The 14,642-nt window shown below is 44.3% G+C and overlaps 1 protein-coding gene across 1 annotated transcript; it reads right to left on the bottom strand.

Moving 5' to 3' along the window:
• Nucleotides 1-380: 380 nt before the first annotated feature.
• apcdd1l (adenomatosis polyposis coli down-regulated 1-like) lies at nucleotides 381-13,428 on the bottom strand. Its single transcript, XM_041954854.1, has 4 exons — nucleotides 12,884-13,428; nucleotides 3,911-4,094; nucleotides 2,527-3,046; nucleotides 381-1,988 (listed from the first exon to the last, which is right to left on the bottom strand). Exons 1-4 carry the CDS (start codon nucleotides 12,966-12,968, stop codon nucleotides 1,215-1,217), a joined length of 1,563 nt encoding a protein of 520 aa, XP_041810788.1. The 5' UTR covers nucleotides 12,969-13,428; the 3' UTR covers nucleotides 381-1,214.
• Nucleotides 13,429-14,642: the final 1,214 nt, after the last annotated feature.

Genomic DNA, 14,642 nt, shown 5'->3' with positions numbered 1-14,642 from the left:
TTCCCCTCAGGATGAACTGCAATTCCCAGTGCTTAATGAGCCAGTCAAGTGTGGACTGACACGATGGCAGGATGAGGACACTGTTCGTATTTGGCCAGTTTGAAGTCCACATACTTCAAACTTTAAAGCGGAAGCTTCTGACTGGACCTGGATCCTGTTAATGTAACTATGCACACAGTTTCAGGCAAAGCCACTGACTTTGGTGGTCCCCTGGTCCCCATCAGGTTGACTTTTGAACATCATCTCTTCAGCTGTTGGATGATTTGCCATGAAATTTGGTCCAAACTTTAACTTCCCATTCAGGATAAATTGAAATAACTTTGACGATCCCCAGACTTTTCATGCACTTCTTTTAAAGTCTCATTGAACAAAAGATGTTATGAAAAGCCAATTTTAATATACACAAACAATAATCACTTCTTAAATGGCAGAACTAACTAAAATATTAGACCAAAATCTTCCTCTTATCAAAAAGTACAGAATAAATGGTTAAAATAAATATTCATTTGATTTGTTTCGATTTACTGCTGATAGAAAAGCAGATTAATAAACGAGCTTTGAAAGAGGATAGAGATAAAGCAACAAACATCACAGTGGCATCAGACGAATGAAGATGGCTGCTCTCACAGTGCTGATTCCACTTTCTCTGCTCTGCAGCTTCTTTTCTCTCCGTGTTGAGAAAACAAAGTTCTGTACAAAGTGCATTAGTTATACTGCATTCTGGATGAAAACGAGCTCTCGTCTGAAGTCTGCTGGAATGTCCACGGCTTTCATGTTGATGCGGAAATAGCTGATCCACATTTCAACACTGTGATCTTTCTTTGTTATAATAGCATGACAAGAAAAACTGCATTAAACCCAAAAAGATGCAAAAAGGAATTAATCTGTGAACTGAGAGCATGTGATCATTAAACAGAAGGAACATGGTTTAGAAGAATATATTTTTACATACTGAAATGATGGCACTTATATATTGGTGGTTTATATACAGATTAGTTTTAGGTAGAAATGCAGCTGAAGTTAAGAGTCATTAAAGTGAAACTACAGGCAGCGTCTGAAAACCGGATATCAAAAAATATTCAGCTCTCCTGAGTGTCTCATGATTTTTCTGGACCATCGCACACGTGGTCATCATCGCATGGAGGAAGAGTGAAAGAAAGCTGCCAGGAAACAACATCCATCAATGACTTCAGCTTGATGTGTGAACGGTGTCTCTAATAAACACAAAACCAGCTGCACAGCACAGATCCCAGCACCAGTAACACCAGCAGTGCCAGTCTCTCTGTCCCACTGGCTGCTAACTGGACTTGCTTGCTGTTAAAACCTGAGCCATAGCGATGTGAGGGCTGTTTCTCCCCCCCACTGCAGAGCACCATGGGAGCCTGAAAGGAAGTGGGCCTCCTCTGCGGTCGGTCTGGACTGGACCCGTCAGTCAGCCTCTCTCCGATGAACAGCAGCGGGTGTTTCCTGTGGTCCACCTCAGTCTTGAAGAGCTCGTACTCCTTATGCGGCAGCTTGATGCCCAGCAGGGTGCACCCATCTGTGGGGGTCAAGTCCTGCTCCACACCGACCTCCCAGCCTCCTGCGCGACCACACTTTCCTGGCCTCGTCCCATTCAGCAACTTCGCTGTGGGTTCCTCTGCAGCTGTGACTCTCACCTGGGTGACCTTGAAGACAAACTCAGTGGCTCCTGAGACCTTGGCGGAGGGGTTTCCCTGAGCGTAGTGGCCCGAGGCTCTCAGGGTGAAAGTGGGCTGAGAGCAGGCAGGGTCCGAGTAGTGTCGATAGATGCCCTCCCATGCATGCTGGTCAGGATCAAAGGTGAAGTCTCTGGTGAGGAAGAGGATGTTGGGGCGGGTTTCGCAGCGCTGGCTGACCCAGCGGCCGGCCAGAGACCGAGGAGGTGCAGGGCTGTGGGGCAACACTGGGGGGCGCTGCTCTGTGGAGCGGTACACAAGGGCGCACACAGGGCAGGGGTGGATGTGATGCTGCAAAGATTAGAGAGGTGAGAGATGATAATAATTTTCATTAGCAATTATTGAATATAGTACAGTTGTCAATTCATTTTTTGGTTTAATTGCAAGCACTTCAGAAAATGCTGATCAATTAAAATTTTCCAGAGCCCAAGAGTCATAAAATGGGTGTTTTGATCAGGAAGTCCAAAACCCAACACTGAAACAATCTTAGTAGTTGTAGTCAGTATTAGTCAATTTTGGTAATCAATTCATTGTTTTTTTTTTATTTCTTCTGGTAAAAATGGCAAACATTTGTCAGTTTCTGCTTTTCTAATATAAGAATTTTACTGCTTTTATTTGTCCCTATAATATTAAACTGATTTTTTTCAAATTTTGGACTTTTGGTCGGACAAAACTAAATGTAATGTGAATCTTTTGCATTATAGTCTGTAGCACTGTATTTGTGACATAAAGCTTGTTCTGCCATACATCCTTACAATTAATCTTCTACCATGCCTTCTCTGATCAACTCTCTCTCTGTCTGGTCAATAGAAACTGAAAAATGTCTCACCATGGCATTCTGCAGTGGCTGTTGGTACCCTGTAGGTCTGTACTGAGTTCTCTGTGTCCAGTCAGTGTGAATGTCCCCTAAGAGCAGCTCCTGGACCTTCCCTCCGTGGCTGTGGTGCTGTGTCTCCATCCGAATCAGCCCCATCTCCATCATGGAGAAGCCCAGGGCTGCCAGACATCCCCTCCCTGCTCGGGTGTTGTACAGTTCATACAGCTTCCCCGGCACCACTCGACCCAGGGTCAGACCCACGCAGGTCGCAGGCAGTCTGGAGGCCAGCCTCTGCTTGGCCGCCAGGCTGTGGACCACGATGCCCACCTTGCTGAGGTGGTGTTCAGCTTCGGTGCCCCCACGGGTGATCCAGGAGGCCTGGCGCAGACGAAGCTTCCCCCTGATCGTCAGGGAGTAGGCTGGATCCTCGCAGCTGCTGTCTGTGTAGTAGTGCTGCAGGGCGTGGAAGTGACGGCTGGGGTGGAAACTGTAGGAGCGGGTGAGGAACTCTGGACCCGGACGAACTTCACATCTGACCACAGAGGAATTAAATGGTTAAAATGAGGTAAGATCAGAGATTATTCCAGGAAGTAGTGAACACTGATTACTTTCCTACCATTCCCAGAGCTGCCTTTAAGTGTTTTGGGGGTACATCTCAGTGAAGTCTCAAATCTGTTAAAGCAACTCTCAGTCCAAGTCAAGTTACAAGTCAGTCAGGTCTCTTTCAAAACTGCTAAAGGCTCCCATCTTATGCTCATTTTGTAGTTCATGCTTTAATTTTTTTAGCGTGTATTAGAAAATGTTTACATGCTTTCATATCATTGTACTGTCCATTGCATTGCTGCAGCCCCTCTATTCACCCTCTGTCTGAAACACTCCACATTAGTGCCTGTCTCTTTAAGGCCCACCTACCAAAAAACCCAGTCTGCCCTGATTGGTCAGGTCTCAGAGGCCTGAGCAGAGACCAGGCACCGTGTTTCTGCAGGTGTTTTGATGGTGTTAGCGTGCATGGCTGAGGGCAGTGACTGTGTCGTTGCGACATCAAAAACTTACGAAACTGCTGAAGGTTCGTTTAAAGGCGCAGTTTCTGAATATGGGCGTGTGCATTTCTTAGTGAATTTTGATACTTTTACAGTATTTATATAAAACACCGAGACCAAATTCATAATCCAAAAAGATATGCAATTCTACACTTTATATGTTCTCTTTAAAAAAACAAAACAATGAGCTGAAAAGGTGAGAACTGCAGAGTCAGTCTGTCACTACGAGCGCCTTCTTTTCACATACACGTTGTCATGTAACACATCAAAAAAAAATTTGTTTGTACATTTAATCCTTCACTGCTTGGGCACTTCATTGCTACAGCAACAACTTAACTTTACAAAAAATAATTCACCTTGTTGACACCCATGTGCCGTCTAGTCTTGGGGGGATGTCTGCTGTGATTCTCACTCTGTCCTGTAGGTGGCGGTACTGACAGTCCTGCTCCCACTGCAGGCTCTCACTGAGGTTGGAGGAGGAAGTGAAGGAAGCTGTGGGCATCTCCCATAGTTTGCTCCCAGTTCCAGCCACAAACACCACTACAGAGGAAGGGAAAGTCAGACAGTGAGTAAATAATCACTGTTATCCAATCAGGTAACAACACTTCATTTACAGTTTCAGCCTGATTCTGGGGGGAGATGATTATCACCCTCCTTCATCAGGAAATGAAGCAAACAGATAACTTCCATAAGGGAATATTAACATCTTCTCCCTGTTACATCTAAACACAATTCTGGGTGACCGCAAGCCAGTTCGGTTCTGTAATATTGGCATATTTTCCATGTAATGAGTTGAGAGTGGGTGCTATAGAAACCGTGCATAGCTTTGAATCAGGACATTGGCCACAGCACACAGTTTTGGCTTGTCACTCCAATCAGCCTGCAGCTGCAGCACACAGGCCTTGTTTTTGGGTTTGCTTGGAGGCAGGAGATGTGTGTGTGTGTGTGTGTGTGTGTGTGTGTGTGTGTGTGTGTGTGTGTGTGTGTGGAGGTGATTGTGGTTTGTGAGCACATCAGTGTACGCTCTTATGCATTTCTATCATCAAGACAAAGCAAACAGCGGGTCAGTGACAGCAGCAGGCCGGCCGAGCCAAACACATCTGTTGATAATATGATTCAAAAAACACTTATAATGATGAATGTTCTCGCTTGAGTTTTTCCAAACACTGGCAGGTAAGCTAATCCAAATGAAAGCATTATTCACTCCGTAACATTTATTGATCTGACACGTGCACATCTGCAATCTGTCTGCCTGTCACTGGCCATAAGTGCACTTTCTGCTCCATCCAGTTGTTGTTGCACAGAGATGTGTGCGTTGTCGACATGGCGAGGGGATTTTCTGATTACACCCTCATGGCTGCAACGTGAGGAAGCCCGCTGGGGTCTGTCCTGGCAGTGTGTGCATTTTTTGTGTGTGTGAAAATTATGGCTTCAGTTTCATCCTCCCAAAACAAATGTCAAAAAGTAAGGGGGATGAGTTCTCACAGACGCCTCCATCTCCTGTTGTCTCTCAGACTTTGTCTCTTGTTTTCCTCTCGCACTCAGCCGCTCACTTTTATTCTTAACGGCCGATTGTTTTGGCAAATTAAGGAATTAGTTATAACATGCTAAATGGTGAGCTTTAGAGGTGCGTTTGGACTGAGCCAGGCTAGCTGTTCCCCCCTGCTTCTAGTCTTTATGCTAAGCTAAGCTAACCGGCTGGTGACTGTAGCCTTACATTAAAAAAACAAGTGTGAGAGTGGTATCGTTTCATCTAACTGGAGAAAATGTCGAGCCCTTGCTTTAAGTCAGCGTGTTCAGCTTGCTTTTTCCTCTTCCCCTTCTGTCTTATTCCCTCTTCATCCTCACAGCTCTCACATTCTTTCTCTCACTTTCTCGGCTTTCCTCAGGGTCATCTGTGGTAGACAGCTTTATGGGTGTAATCTCCCTCCACTTCTCACTCATTTGACTTTAGGTGCACTTGGGGAGAACATCACCTGTTGAGCCTCCAGCTGAGGTGGGAATTGCTTGTCGAGCCACAGTTTGTTCTCTTTTGACTGAGCAGATGGAACTGAAGGAAAATGGGGACAATGGAAAGTGTGTGATGTTGACTTGCTGATGTTTTTTTTTTCTATTAAAGGCTCCAAGATGGTGGCTGAGCGATCAGCATTTATTAAACTTGTTAGTGTCAGAGGAAGGATATTTTTTGTTCCCCTCACTCTTGGAATTCTTCCCATATGCTGACCACAACCACAGACATGTGTGCAGCTCCGTCATTTCCTAGCATCTTTCCACCTGATACACACACACACACACACACACATCTGTAGACCTTGGATTGTTTAAACTGTACAGTCACAGACCACAAAACCAGATTTAAGCTCAAGGCACATTTCTCCTCCCTCAAGCAGCCTGTCAATTTGTTGATATGATTAATACTCCCTTTTCCTGTCACAGGCATTGAAACATGTTTGCAATTTTCCCCATGCGGTGATGTGTTTGTTTATGCTCCGTGTCACTGCAGCTGGCGAGGGAACCCGGTCAGTCGGACCCAGCTGCGCTCCCACGGGAGTCCTCAGAGCAGAAATACTAATCAGGATTAATTAATTTCCACTGCTCCTTGCAAGTCATCCAATCGGTCTGTTTTGTGTTATCCACCCTTTATAGCTGCATGCAGCATGTTGCTTAGGCGGTTGCTCACACAGTGCGATGAATGGACAGAGAGGCAGGAGTCACAGTGTGTGATGTGGAGTCATTTGGGTTGCCATATTTGAGTTTCTGTTTTTGCCAAAGCATTTCTATAGTGTTTCTTGAGGTCACTTGTCATTCATCCCCTTTCCCTCTCTTGGATCTCATTCCAGTTGGGCATATGGTTGCATTTACTAAAAGAGCACTCATAAAAGCAGAGCTTAGTAAAACAAAATTGCTCATCGTGGGGTTTTTTAAGTATTCTTCTACAAAAGGGCCTATTCCAACCACAAGTGAAGCAGTGTTGTAATACATATGATAATATCCAATCCCCATCTCAATTTGGAGGAGATGGGGGACCATTTTAGTTGATTCACTTCCTACACAGGCAGTCAGTTATCATTAGTTTTACCCTGGAAATGGTTACCACTGATTTATTTTTCCACTATGGGTCCTAAAACTTCCCCCGATGCAGTCTGCACCTCCCTGTCACAGTATAGCGGTCGGTGCATCTTTCAGAAACACAGTTGATGTATTTTTACCAATAAAACTCACTGCAAGACTGACTTTCAACACCGATTCTGATGTTGTAATGCAATATAATGGCGCAGTATAGATGGAGTGCAAATAAACATATGCAGAACGTGGATTTACCCAGAAAAAAGTTACAAAATGCTTTTTATTAGAAATATGTTGCCGTTAAATATGAAAACTCATTACACAACTAATCAGTGACATATGGGAGGTTTTTGGTGAAACTGACAGCAACTAAAGGCCTCATAACTAAAAGAAAACAGGCAAAATTGATTTAGTGCAACAACAAACATGTACTCAGGTTAAGTTTGACTCAAGTTTACCAAAGTCAAAACATCCTTCCAACATCTGTGACTTCACAGGGGTCAACGGTCGACACGTAGCATGTGAATAGTTCACTAAAGCATCAAAGCCAGTAAATAAAACAGGCATGCATTCAGCAAATATTTTCTACATGAAAGGGCATGTTCAAATTTTTTTCAAGCCTGTCCTAAAAAGTCAGTCATATGAATAATGAAACAGGTTTTTCTTGCTGTAGTCCTTCCTCCTGTTCACACTGGCCATTACAGCATCCATCTCTAATGTGTTTCCAGTGCAAGAGATGGGAGAAAAAAGCCACAATCCTTGTTTTGTGCAAAAATCTGTTCGAAAGTTTATCTGAGGCTAATATGAGGCTTCAGAGGCCTGAGTTAATCAAACCAAATGGATATCGTCCAATTTTAGTTTTTCTAAGTATGAAATTCCCTCTTTGAAACACTGTCCAGGAAACACAGCGAGGAAGACTGCTGAGGCTTAACACTAAATAAACTTTGGAATACATTTTTGCACAGAACGAGGACACTGGAAGCCAGTGCTGTGACCAATTAAAGCCACCTCTGTCATCCTGCTTCTGATCTGCTGCAGTGAACCTGATTTCACTGTCAAGAGCAGCTGAACAACTCGGTACGGATCTGCAACAACACCCGTCCCCCATGCAGTAATTAAATTCTCCCACAAGGGGTCAGCGCAGCAGCCTGTGACCTGCGTGTGGTCTGGATGGTCAGTCTGTCATCACCACCAACACTGCCTCTGCCACAGGCCTTCGCTTCAGCTGACTGATGACTGGCCAAAGTAATCTACCTGCCTTTGAGCTCCTATATTCATCCTGTTTTCACACACACACATATGCATGCATGCACTTTCACAAAAACACACTGCACACATTGATTTACAGTAGACTGCAGAAGGGATACCATTTATAAAAGACCTCCAGGCTGCACTCTGTTTGTTTGTTTGCATTTGTGATTACGGTTTGGCAGCCTTTGCTCCGCTCTCTCATGTCTCATTCGCAGCGCCAAAGTCAAAATACAGTTTTATATACTTCTTTATTTGGAGCAATCCTGTAAAAACAAGAACCAGATCCAGGCACTTTTGATTCAGGGCTTGCAGGGGGAATCAAGTGCTTGACGTGTAAGTCAACCCTGTGTCTCCTTCATTAGAGAGAGAAGCCTTTGTCTGCTTCATAGCTGTTTCTATTGAGGTTTTAATGGAGAATCATTAAATCTGCCAAAGTGGAGGCAGTGAAGGTGAAAGAAAATAACTATTTTGTCCCAGAAGAAATGTTAGTGCACTGAAATGATGGGAAAGAAGGTCCCTATTCCAGTTTTAAGTACTTCCTCATGTGTTTCCTATTTTTTTTACAACATCCTCACCCCTCTTCTAGTGCGGTTACCCCCAGCGTCCTGTAAAGCCACTCTCTTTGCCTCAGTGCTGCAGGACAAAAACCTTGAGACTGTCCCTGAAGTGCCCGTGCCCTCCTGGCCCACCTCCCCCTCTACTGATTACTGTTCCCCTCCTCTGATGAAAAAGCCATGATGTTTACGGCTCATTTCTCCTGGATGGATTTCAGATTCCTCCCTTCTTTTTTTCTCGTCTTTGTTTCTTTTTTCCCCTCTCTCTGTGTGTCTGTCAGTGTTTGATGAGGTGAATGAAGTTGGTCAGGAGGATGAGGGGCTGGAGCAGGGTGGGGTGAGGCGTCTTCATGGGCTGGAATGACAAGATTAGTGAGGTGCATGTGTGTGAGTGTGTGTTTCTCTGTGTGTGATGCTACAGTAGCTCAGAGATCCTGCTCATTCCGCATATTTAGGTGACTGCTGCACATTATTCACAGTTCACAGCTGCTTTTTCAGGCACTCTGAGTTGCTGAGTTGTCCTCCAGATCTTGGGTATGTGTTAAAAGACAGTGATTTCCAACTTTTTTTGGCTTGTGAGCCCTTACAATGAAGGACTGTCTACTCACAACCCCTCATCACGAGTTGCATATGTGTTAATGATTAATTGTGAGCACTGAGCACCAAAGAGCAAATTTTCCCTCTTAACATTCCGATTGTTTCATTTCAATAGCTGCTGGAGGCCAAAAGAGGCCAAACTGTTCAACATTTTGCAAGAAAAAAAGTGAAATTTAGAGAAAAGTCCAAATAAAACATGCAGAAAAATGTGTTTTTCCCACCACCATGCAAATACAGTATTGATGGATAAAATAGTTTCCTTTAAATCATCAGGATTATTCAGAATTCTTAATAAAATACAACCGGTTGCATTTTCGGTGCAGTTTTCTGATTTGCAGATTCCTCAGCATGCACAGACACATAAATATCTGACTGACTAAGCTATTTTAGATTTGCAGCCACGCTGCAACTCTCTTGTTTAAATTGTTGAACTGTTGCTTACTATTGCAGGTAAAGGTCATTGCATTAGGACTGTTTAAATTATTTCTTCTTTGATTGCATATAAGCTCAAAATATGTTCTATTGTCTTATTTGCTCTCCCTATCAGGTCGGAGTCGGGTAAATTACTTTAAAAAATCATTGCCCATTGAAATTACAATTATATTATTCTACAAAATATTCAGCAGCAAAAGTAATTAGTTACATTACTTATTTATTTACTTTTGTAACTTGGCACAGCTCTGCCAAAGATGCCTTAAAACACCTCTAAAGCAGCCACACGTCACATATTCTTTAGCATGTGTAGAAATACAAAACAAGACACTGTTGTTTAAAAGGCAGCCAGGCTACCGTTTGGAAGTATTTACTGATAAGCAACCGCTAACATTAGCTTAGCCCCAGTGACTGACCCCATGCATCACTGCAGAGAAGTCCTCTCCTCAACTTTGGGCTAACTAACAGAGGTAGGAAATGCTAAGAGAGGCTAGCTGACATCTAAGAACCAACAACATCTAAGTAAAACAATTTCTGATTTACTGGGAGGTGCATTTCATCTATTTTAACCGAGGTTGACCACCTCCCCTCTCTTCCAGCCTCTACAGCAACGTCTCCAATGTCTCACAGCAGTAGAAAATTGATATGACACTTCTGGAAAACTCCCGGTAAAGGCTCTTCTCCGCTGTGCGATTTTGGGCTCTCTTGACAATTGTGACTTAAGACAATGTCAGAAATTTACCACCAAATTCTCACAATGTGACAGCAACAACCCACAAATGAACTGATCAAACGTTGCACTAAACGCTGGCTGGGGCAACATTTTGTGAGTATTCCAAAAGGCACCTGACGACGGCAAACATGTCACACCCCAACTTGAATTAGTAGTTACTAAAAAAAGTAATCACACTACTTTAAAACGTCACTAAATGTGTTGCTGTGAGAGACTGAGGGCTAACACACCATGCAAAGCCTTCTTGCCTTCTCGCTGCAGCACCCTGCTTCTGTCTCCCTCTCTTTTCCCTCCACCCTTGTCGCCAAAGTCAGGCGAAGGTCAGGCTGATTTAAAGGTTTTTCAAAGGACATGAGGTCTGTTGTGTTATTCTAACCCGGAGTCCCCCTTCATTTTTTGGGCCTTAACCCCAGCCTCTCATAGCGGTCTCCGGGACCAGGAGTATCCCTCTGTCCCTGGGGCAGCGCATGGACGACTACTGTTGTCTTTTCATCACAGCCTAAGCTAGTTAATCCAGCGGCCTCGTTTATTTAGACAGGGGATCTACAGGGGTTTGCCCAGCGGACGCTGCTGCCAGTTCCTCTGTGGTTAGCAAACTCTGGCTCCCGTTCACAAAGCAACAACACACACGTCGTCCTGCTGCATCTCACGGCCTCCCCGTGAATCATCACGCCGCCACACCAAGCCAACGCATCCACCTACTCCACCATAGTTCATGTAATGATTCAAACTTCATACACAGTGTTGTTGCGTTGTTGTTAGACAGTGGCAGACAGTAGAGAGGATTCCTGACTATAATAACACCTGACACGCATTGCGGTGTCTCTTCTCGGTGGACCGCCGAGGCAGTCGAGATGTAGATAGCGGACAAGGGAAGTTGATGGTCCATTGATGTTTTCGAGCTGATATTACATTGGTTTCACCTTAATCCAAACGCTCGGTTTGGAGATGTTTTGGGAGATCCGGCCGGTGGCCGTTTCGCATACTTGGAGTGTTTTCAAGTTGGAACAGGACTGGCCGAAAGAGGAACACCGCATCCAAAGTTTAATTCATAGACGTATGATCAAGGGTTTGCTCTGTGCAGTGAAATGAAGCAGTGATAGGGTGTGATCACTAAATGTTTCCATCCAGTCCAGTTCAGTTCAGGCTTGGAAACACAAACACAGGACAAAATAGGAAATTCTTTTGTCCAAGGATCCACCAGACCTTATCCAAATATTCACTGCGGTCTCTTCCATACTGCAGGTTTGTCACTTCTGTCATTCCTAAACACTTCATCACGTGAGGCAGAACTCCAAGAACTGAATGTTTGTAGCTTCAAAGTCAAAGTTTGGGCTCAACATGTACTCGTAAGTTACGAGCAAAGAGTCGCCCAAAAGTTGGGAATCAATACTTTTCAGCGCAGTTAGTATGAAGCACCCTGGCTGGGAAAGCTTTCCCCTCATAGAAATGGCATTGCACCTGTCAAAATTCATCTGAATGCAACTTTAATGGCCCGTTTTTTAATTTTATGATCAGTTTTCTGCTCTGTTTGGGCTGAAGAACTGCTCAGCTCCTCACGGCGTCAGTTTAGGGCCAGCGACTCAACCTCGCCTGTCTCCTCTACTAGACTTGAGCTGTGAAAAAGAAAACAATTCCCAGATACCAGCCTGCCAGTCTACCGCTGAAGCAGCTAGCGAGGGGTGGGGGTTGGGGTTGGGTAGCTGGATGATGATTATAACTGGGCAGATGCCTCCTCCTGTCTGTCTCCCACTGCTCATCAGGCTAACCAGCCCTGATGGCCAAAATTCTGTGCTTCCGCGAACGAGGCTGCGGCGGCTGGACAATCGGCTCTGCACAGCAGCCTGAGGTGAGGTCAGTAATGGCTGTCTCCTGTTATTCTAGCCATTAACATAATGGCAACATTAGTTCCAGGGCCACGCTTCCCTGCTCCTAGGGAACCATTGTTTAAAGGCACCAGCCACAGCTCTTTTTTAAGACTCCTCTGCTGGCCACAGATCCGACTGACGCTTTGAAGGCACACAGAGGAGGAGAGGGGGAACACAGACCGGCTATTCATAAGTCTAACATCAGCAAAGACTGTGTTTTTATGTTTCAAAGTGCTGATCCACATGTTGAACTTTGCAAATCATTTGAATTGTGACAAATTGCATAATAACTTCCTTGTAATTATGAGTTTGTCTGTTATGGCCTCTTCCTTTTTGTCTCTGTGTCCTGCCATGTGTTCTTTAAGCTAAATCCGCAAGTGTTCAGCTGATTTCTCACATGAGAGAGTGTTTCCCCCTTTTTTTTATACTGGAAAAGCTTTGGATTACAGGAGGAAATCGGCTACAATCTTTTTAAGATTAGATTCTAAAAACAAGATTCACACCGCTAAAAAGTGTTTAATATTCTTAGGAATCATAACTTTTAAGGTGAAGAGCAACTTTGACGCATTTTTCTGACTCGTAAGCCGTGTTATCATGAAACGCCATCATCAGTTTAAGCTTTCGCAATCTTTTAAAACATTTATCTTCAATATTCTTAATCAATATCAGGCTAAAAAGGAGTGAGGGGGAATGTGCATAAATTCACTGGACAGACATCTGTGGATCTATGCGAGTAATTTAAGACAAATTACATATTTAAAAAGCTGTTTAAACAGCTGGAACACCTTGAAAACACACTGTCGTCCTGCAGACGCCGCCTGGACTCACCTTGCCACAGCCACAGCAGCCAGACTCCCCTCAACAGGTGACTGAGACGTCCGTTTGACATGTTTCCTGCTTCCGCACACTTCATTCACACACTCTGCTCAGAAAACAAACTTTGATCCCTGGGAAATCCAGTACACAGAGAGGCTCCTGTCAACAAGCGGCGATCATGTAGGATATCACCATGACACGAGCACATATATGAAGAGTCCAGTAATCCCTCGGATGAAGCTCTGGGCTCCTGTTCAGCCACCAGGGAGGGTTTTTCTTCCTCTTCTTCTTCTTGTTCTTCTACCTCCACTTCTTGGCTTCCATGGTCTGATAAGAAAGTCCTCAGTTGGAACCACACGCCTCATGCAACTTCTCCACACTGGTGCTTTCCTTAAGTTGGCGAGAGTTAATGCTCTCTCTCTCTCTTTCTCTTTCTCTCTCTCTCTCTCTCTCTCTCTCTAACCCCCCCTCTCTCAATCACACACCATGGCCTCACTACTGTGCGGCACTGTGGATCTGCTCCATGCATGTGCAGCGAGTGTGTGTGTGTGCATGTGAGCAGGAGCTTTTTGTGTGTGTGTGCACTCCTGTCTGGCTCTTATAGTTTTGAGCTGAGAGGAGGGAGGGAGAGAGAGGGAGAGAGAGAGGGAGAGAGAGAGAGGGAGAGAGAGAGGGAGAGAGAGAGAGAGAGATGATGGAGGGAGGGCAGAGATAGTGAAAGTTTCACTGTGTGTGTGTGTGCGTGTGTGTGTGTGTGTGTGTGTGGAGGAGGGGGTTTGAGCTTCCTAAAGCGAAGGCTCCAGGGAGATTTTAGAGCAAGGTGTAAAAGGCCAGTGGCGAATGAGAGTTAACACTGCAGCCACATCTGATGGTACATCTGAATTACAACAACCCAAAATATAACAACATGTCCTCCCTTACTGTACCTCTAGTCACACCCAGCCATGCAGATAGTTTTGTTTTTATTTGTCTTTTTGTTTTGAGCCTCCAATCCAATTAACCGGAGGTGAATGAATTTAGTTTTTTGGTGTTTAGAGCACTAAAACAATTAGATTTATTATTGCTTTGCTATGTCCTACATTTATGAGATTATTTTATTCAGTGACAACTTTCGTAAGAGATCACAATTTGAAATTCAGTGATTGCATTGTGCAAGATCAGCTTGTTTGCTGCATGCAGTGGTAGAAACTGGTCGGGGATGTGTTAGCTTGGTGCAGCAGGTGTGGGGAGTTGTTCAGCCTTTACAAAAAGAGCAGCAATGCACCTCCCAGTAATTTATTGCCCTCCTTAAAATTATCTTATTGACCTTTTTTGTGTTATTAGCAAGCTGGCTTACTCATGTTATCCACTGGTAATCCTACATTCAGGAATCAGCTGGATTTTGGACAGTAAATACGCTGTTTTCTCGTTTTCTAGTTCTACATGTTAGATTTTAGCTTTTAAAGGCACTTTTGATGGAGCTGGGCTGAAAATGAAGGTAATGCTTGTTCCACATTTATAATGTTACACATTTCCCCACAATTCAGCCTCCTGAGACAGTTGGTCGTTGGACACTTCAGGATCTCTACAACGGCAACGTGTCTAAACATCTAACTGTCTTAATCCACAGACCTCGATGTGGAGAGTTTTCATTGGAACTATGTTCTACCAAAGAAGTAGTCCCAATGAAAACTGTTGACAGTGAGGTCTGTGGCTTATTGAGAGTAACGGGAACACTATGTCTGGGAAGAGATGCTGCCTCCATTTTATTGGGATGGAGGCAGAAAACGTA

This window comes from Chelmon rostratus, chromosome 2, assembly GCF_017976325.1.
Source record: "Chelmon rostratus isolate fCheRos1 chromosome 2, fCheRos1.pri, whole genome shotgun sequence".
In the NCBI taxonomy this organism is placed as follows: Eukaryota; Metazoa; Chordata; class Actinopteri; order Chaetodontiformes; family Chaetodontidae; genus Chelmon; species Chelmon rostratus.
This window is presented reverse-complemented; position numbering and strand designations above follow the sequence as displayed.

Coding starts and splice junctions, on each gene's coding strand:
- apcdd1l (XM_041954854.1), bottom strand. CDS start 12,968: ATGAAGTGTGCGGAAGCAGGAAACATGTCAAACGGACGTCTCAGTCAC. Junction 4,095..12,883: donor GCTGCTGTGGCTGTGGCAAG/GTGAGTCCAGGC, acceptor CTTCCTCTGTAG/TGGTGTTTGTGGCTGGAACT. Junction 3,047..3,910: donor GGCACATGGGTGTCAACAAG/GTGAATTATTTT, acceptor CTCTGTGGTCAG/ATGTGAAGTTCGTCCGGGTC.